We start from the raw sequence: 7,213 nt of genomic DNA on the forward strand, positions 1-7,213 counted from the left end.
AAACTGCGGCTCGCAAGCCACATGCGGCTCTTTGGCCCCTTGAGTGTGGCTCTTCCACAAAATACCATGTGCGGGCGCACATGTACAGTGCAATTGAAACTTCGTGGCCCATGTGCAGAAGTCGGTATTTTGAGGAAGAGCCACACTCAAGGGGTCAAAGAGCCGCATGTGGCTCGCGAGCCGCAGTTTGCTGACCACTGGTTTAGGCTGCTGTTCACAAAGGAAACTGGTTAAGAAAGTAACAGCAAATTGGTGTTACCAGCACTGGGAAAAGATTGTGATTGGCCGAAATCCTCTTCACAGATACGTCATAAATTTAATACCAATAATGCTGAGTGTTGAGATGCTTTTTGCAAGAAATCATGTGAGTGGTAGGAAACATAGCACTCTAGAACTGTACAGCTCAGCCTGTCACCCATATTCGGTACTCTATTAACATTTTTACTTTCTAAAAGAATGTTTAAGGTAACTACAAATCAGTGAAGGATGGAGGTGACTGTATGTATGGTCCGTAGTTTATTCATACTAGAAAAACTAATAATTCGGATCCAAAGAGTGTCCTGCAAGCATTGAGTCAGAGTGTTTATCACTTCATCAGTAATCAGGTGAATGTAGTACTATTGATGCTAAGACACACAGTTTTTACATTTTGTCATCTATTAAAATCAGGACTGCATCATATTGTATGACATCTTAATTGGCAGCAGTTGTTCTTAGTAGTTCATGAAATAAATAATGCATATCGTTAGTGACTTCTTAAAAGTGTGTGTGTGTGTTAAATATTATCCAAATTTATCAATGAAGAAACCGAAGCACACAAAGGTTCAGTGACCTCCCCCCTGGTCATGCAGGTAGGAGTGGCAAAGCAGTTAAAATCAGGAGGTCCCTATTCTTGCTTTTAAAAACTCTGCAATACTGACTCTCGTTAAACAACTGATGGCTCTTTTATCACACCATATGGCCATCCCATTTCATGTTGTTAAAATGGAATATGGCGAATTTTCTTTTTAAAATGCAGCCCTTTCCCTACTGTGTATTTTTTAATGTATTAAACATTTTTATGTAAGGCATTGTTTTTAAACTATGTAATTAAAGTATTTTATGACATCATATTGTATCACTAGCTATCTTGTTAGTATCAATCCTAACCCTCAGTTGAAACAACTAATTGAAAACATTTTCTCAGAAAGGTAAATGTCTTCATATGATCAACACTTTTCTCCCACCTTTCTTTTACCTCATCTTCTCCCACAGGTTGGCTCTGATGACTATAACTAGAATAAAGAGGTTTCCCTCTGCCAGTTTGTAACTTTGCCATGCAGGGGAAATGTCCTGTAACGTGGAGACCCTCACCATAATGCCCAGTGGACACCTTGGTGTTCATTCCGTATCAGAGGTAGGGGTCTCTTGTGATGACTAACTTTTGGGAACTAAACCTTTTGAACAGGGTTTGTTCCGTTAGACATTCCATTATGGGGAGGCCCCGTAGTATCTAGTGTAGAAGTTGTGTGTGTGCTCTGGAGTTAGATTTCTCAAACTCCTATCCTACTTCTACTTAACTGTGACTAAGCAAATTACATAAGTTCTCTGTGCCTCATTTTCCTTATCTGTAGTAGGACGATAATACTAGTATTAACTGTAGTTAGGGGTGAGGATTAAATCAGATAATAAATGGGAAGCACTTAAAACATTTAAAGCGCCTGCTGCATTGTGAGCACTCAAAATGTTAGCAGCAGTGGAGGTGGTGGCATTATTTAGCAGATGCTAAGAGCCACAAAATAAACTAACCTGAAAATAAACCATGACAAAGATTGATACTGTCAAACGTCACGGTAAGAGTCCTACAAAATCAGATGCACCTGCTGATCTGTCATTCTAATCCCTTAATTTTCTGATTTTCTCTTAGTCTAAAGTATTTACATTTCTATAGTTTCAATGTCTCTTGATTTCAAAGGAGAGGCATCTGTAAGATAGTAAGCTAGTAAACCTGTCTCACGAATTTCTCTTGTTTGTTGATTTTACAAGAAAACATCTTTCTCCAATGGATTAATAATAATCCATAAGAGTAGCTAGCATTTCCTGAATATGGACTGTGTGCTAAGCCCTTTATGTTTAATTCTCACAGCAATTGTATAAGGAAGATATTATTGTAGTCCTACTTTACAAATGAGAAAACTGAGGCAAAAAAAAGGGGCTGTATTCAGAGTCGCATGACTAGGAAGGGCAGTGCTATCTGTAAAATTGGTGGCACTTTCAAAGCTGGAAACTTATCTCTAAATGCAAAATCTATACTAAAGAGCTGACTTCCAGATATTTCTAGCATGTGTGGGGCTTTAAAAACATTTAGTTGGATCTTTGATATGGTGTGATAAGAATGGCATTCTCTCCATTTGTGTCCTCCTCCAAAATCCCATGACCCCAGTTTAATCATGCGAAAAGCATCAGACAAATCATAATAGATATTTTTCTACAAATTACCTAACCAGCACTCTTCAAAACTGTGAAGGTCATCAAAAACAAGGAAGGTCTGAGAACTGTCCTAGCCAAGTGGAATCTGAGGAGATAGGATGACAAAAGGCCATGTATCCTAGGTGGAATTCTGGAAAGCATTCAGGGGGAACTTGCATTTGATACTTTTATTTCGTACTTCATCTGCCATATTTTATACTGTCTTCCTCGGGGTGTTTTTCCTTTTTCAGTTAAGTGAATGTGTAACTCAAATGGTTGATGGTAGAATAAGGAAGAAGTGCTGCACATTTCCTACCATGGAATAAATGAGCTGATTGTTATTATGCAGAAACAAATAAGTGCCAAAAGCAGGTGGTATTTTAGTTATTTTAACAAGTACAGGTAATGTTAATGTTTCTCATTTTCTCTCATCCAGGGAGCAGATTTTAAGAGTAAAAGAAGATGAGAATGTTCCATTTCTGCTGGTTGGTAACAAATCAGATTTAGAAGATAAAAGGCAGGTTTCTGTAGAAGAGGCGAAAACCAGAGCTGATCAGTGGAATGTTAACTATGTGGAAACATCTGCTAAAACACGAGCTAATGTTGACAAGGTAAAGGTGGCTTGCTGTACTCCATGTTAAAAATAGGTTGATTTGATTGAACTCTGTTCCATTTTGTCCAGAAATTCTGAGACTTTCAAATCACAATTTAATATGTGTTGATTTTTTTTTTGTCAGCCCTGAATGCTCAAGTGCAACATGTTAGGGATTTCTTACTTCACTTTGTCCCTTGGTTTCCAAGAGACATTACAACAGGAGACACCATAGCAAATGTACATTTTTGTTGTTGCACTGCTGGGATTCCTGGCTTGAATGCTTGCCTTTTTTCCCCCTCCCCTTTCTTTTCTTGATTGGTGGCTGGATGATTTAGAAGGAATTGTATCAGTCCACAGAGCTGACAACTGTCTCCCCATTTAAGTTCTCAAAAGTGAAAGAGCCCTAGATTAGAGGATTTTTAAATCTCTGTATAACTCTACTCCCCATCCTCAACCTCTGTTTTGCCCTGAGTGGAAAGGGAACCGCCTACCCTCTTTCCTTATAGTCCCACTTTGTTCAGATTGGTCTTTCCTGGAGACCAGGTGAGGAACACACTACTTGTTTCTAGGAGCCTTCCCAGGTGCATTTCATCCTGCTGCCAGCGATTGTCTTTAGTATTTAGGAAAACTGCCTCTTGGGCTGAGGCAACACAGGTGCTTAGAGCCGAGGAGAGGGGGGGCCTTTTTCAGCCCCCAACCATCTAGATCCCACTAAGTGCTTGATAAACACAGATTCCGCCCTAGCTGGTTTGGCTCAGTGGATAGAGCGTCAGCCTGCCGACTGAAGGGTCCCTGATTCGATTCTGGTCAAGGGCACAAGCCCAGGTTGCAGGCTCAATCCCCAGTAGGGGGCGTGCAGGGGGCAGCCTATCAATGATGCTCTCTCATCATTTATATTTCTCTCTCCCCCTCTCCCTTTCTTTCTGAAATAAATAAAAATATGTATTTTTTAAAGACACAGATTCCTGGGTCTTACTCCCCAGAGATTTTGATTGCTCTGGTTCAGGGTGGAACCTGAGAGTTTGCATACTGGTTGTCTCCCAGGTGGTGCAGACTGGACTGCTGAAGCCCACTGCCTGAGGAACACCGCTGCTCTAGGTGGCCTCATGTTCTAGGGAACTCTCCTTGTGCTTGTAGATTTACAGCCCTGATCCAGAATTCAGAAGGTTAAAAACATTAGCAATTTTTTTTGTTCACTTACTGTAGGTCTTAAGACAGTGTCATTACTATATCAAGCTGATTAAATTTTTTTTAGTCACATGGTCAGATTCCTATAGATCCAAGATATCTGTACAAAATGAATGCTATAAAATTTCTACTCAGTATACGAGTTTTCTCTAAAGTTATGGCCAATGTTTTTTAAAGTATTAATAAAAATATGTTTTAAGGTTGTACGTTTGGGGTTTTGAAAGGCAGTGTTGCACATTATCATAGCATTAGTGTATATATACTTTGTTTTCTCCTCACTGATGTTTTGAGCAGGTTGTAGAACATACCCTAAACCAGTGGTCGGCAAACTCATTAGTCAACAGAGTCAAATATCAACAGTACAACGATTGAAATTTCTTTTGAGAGCCAAATTTTTTAAACTTAAACTATATAGGTAGGTACATTGTTATTAACTTAATTAGGGTACTCCTAAGCTGGCCTTTGCTAAAAACGTCCTCAATCTGATTAAGGTACGTTCACTGAGGTCGACCCCTTCCAGCTCTCCCATCCTCAACTCGTGCATGAATCGCGCACCTCCCCCGCGCTGCGTCTCCCGTTGCCGCCCGACCGACACCCCCCACTTCTTCTAACGCCACATCTTCAAAATAGACTCGCCCAGGCCGAAAGCCAACTTCTGCGCATGGGCCACGAAGTTTCAATCGCACTGTACGTGCGTGCCCGCACGTGGTATTTTGTGGAAGAGCCACACTCAAGGGGCCAAAGAGCCATATGTGGCTCACGAGCTGCGGTTTGCCGACCACTGCTCTAAACCATATGGTCTATCAAGTGGAAAAGTATCATGTTTTGTCACAGAAAACAGATACTATCTCCCTACAAAATTCCTGTCTTCATCTGGTTTCCAAATGGACCATTGGGTAGATGCTACAGAGAGGCAGATTTAAATCCATCAGTGAATCCACCTTGTGAAAAAGCTTCGTGACCATCAGAGTTGTTGAGCTAGAGCCTAGCCTGTTCCAGGAGGCTATGCCTTTCACAGAGGAATTACCCAGATTTAGAGGGCCATCCGACATACCTGCTTGTGTACTGACTGGGTGCCAGGTTCATCTGATGACCTTCTTAATACCCTTCTAGCTAAAGGCTTTGGCTCTTTAATATTATTTTGTTTGTTTTTTCATTGTATATTGCTTATACAATATGCTTATTGTGCAAAAAACATTCATAATTTGGAGGGAGAAGTATGAGGAAAAAGTGAGTCACTCTTCACCCAGATTCTACTTCCCTCCCCTTCCTGTAGGTAACCGAGGCCAACATGTGTGTATCTTTCCAGGCATTTGCTTGCATTTATAGGCCACCATACAGAGTCTAAGGGAGAGTGTGTTTGCTTGTTTTTCCCCGTATAAGTAGGGTTTTTACAGTATGTAGTATATAAATGTATAGTGTGTTTATATATTATATGAATAGCATTTCTGTATATGATGATAGACCATTTCTGTGGTTTGTTTTTTAAATTGTACGATGGATAGGGCTTGTAGTTCTTTCCATGGCATTGTATATAGATGTACCACATTCTTTTTAGATCTGCAAAGTGTTCTATAATTAGGCTTTTTCATAATTCAGATGTAATCCATTGAGTTTTATCTTTGGAGCTGTCATCACTTTTATCTTAAAAATTGGAATGGAAAGACCAGGTTATATTATGTGAACATTTTTACCAAAAAGTGTAATTCAGAAAATTTCCCAATTTTTACGTTTTTCCAATATACGTAGAGAAGTAGACTTTAATTTTCCTCTCCCTATGCTCCCCAAACAGCCCTTAAATATTTATTCTTATATTATGTCCAAGGGTTACTGCTGTGATTCTGAGAAGTACCAAACTCATACTATCTGTTTGCTTTATTTACCTTCTTTTCTTCTTTCTAGGTATTTTTTGATTTAATGAGGGAAATTCGAGCCAGAAAGATGGAAGATAGCAAAGAAAAGAATGGAAAAAAGAAAAGGAAAAGTTTAGCCAAGAGAATCAGAGAAAGATGCTGCATTTTATAATCAAAGCCCAAACTCCTTTCTTATCTTGACCATACTAATAAATATAATTTATAAGCATTGCCATTGAAGGCTCAATTGACTGAAATTACTTTAACATTTTGGAAATTGTTATGTATCACTAAAAGCATGAATTGGAACTGCACTGAAAGTCAGATTCGCTTTAAAAAGAAATTAATGTGGCTTCACAAGAAGCAAAGTTCAACTTACTTCATAATTGCCTACATTATCACGATCCTGAATGTAATGTATGAGCTTGTGTTTTGAGGGCAGTCTTTACTAAACTGTTAAAGGGGTGCGCTGGGGGTGGAGAGTGGGAGGTAAAGCTATTTTATATCATTTTAAAATGTTGTGGTCTCCTACTGCCTTGAAAATGACAATTGTGAACGATAGTTAAACTGTACCACTTTTTTAAACCATTATTATGCAAAATATAGAAGAAAAGTTATTGGCATGATTGTTGCATATAGTTATGAGAGTAATTTATCTGTGAACCGGCATTAATTACCTGGTGATTGACCTAGAAGAGTGGTGTAAACTTGCACATGGACATTTTTAAATATGCCTTAATTTAGAAACTAAAAATACCCAGTTCCATCATTCTGGGTGTGTCCTCCTTGGTGCCATGGGCCATTACCCCGTGTGTCCTGGTGAGAGACTCTGCACCTGGTAAGGAATACAAAGGTTCTTGAGAAGTAACTGCTAGGGAGTCTGTTTAAATTTAAAATGTGTGCCATACTCTGGTTCTTCAAAGTAAGCTTCCAGAGCTCCTGAATGCTTTTAATTAACAATACGGGAGTTTAAAACGAAGGGCCAGCATATACCTGTAAGATAATTTTAGACTATGAGGATTCAGCACCAGTTACATTTTAGTGAACCCTCTTTTTCTTTAAGATGCTAGTCGCTGGAAATCTCTTCTGCAAGTGGTAAGCATGTTAAGGTTTTTTCTCCTCGGAGCAA

At 39.3% G+C, this 7,213-nt stretch overlaps 1 protein-coding gene across 1 annotated transcript in view; it reads left to right on the forward strand.

Annotated features, from left to right (window-relative positions):
* The window catches only part of RALA (v-ral simian leukemia viral oncogene homolog A (ras related)), a 21,496-nt gene extending 15,172 nt beyond the window's left edge, over positions 1–6,324 (forward strand). The window contains exons 3-4 of the mRNA XM_005875610.2: positions 2,885–3,059; positions 6,134–6,324. Coding sequence (XP_005875672.1) covers positions 2,885–3,059; positions 6,134–6,256 — 298 coding nt within the window. The 3' untranslated portion in view covers positions 6,257–6,324. The remainder of the gene's footprint in view (positions 1–2,884; positions 3,060–6,133) is intronic.
* The last annotated feature ends 889 nt before the right edge of the window (positions 6,325–7,213 follow it).

Source organism: Myotis brandtii, unplaced genomic scaffold, assembly GCF_000412655.1.
Source record: "Myotis brandtii unplaced genomic scaffold, ASM41265v1 scaffold465, whole genome shotgun sequence".
Classification (NCBI taxonomy): domain Eukaryota; kingdom Metazoa; phylum Chordata; class Mammalia; order Chiroptera; family Vespertilionidae; genus Myotis; species Myotis brandtii.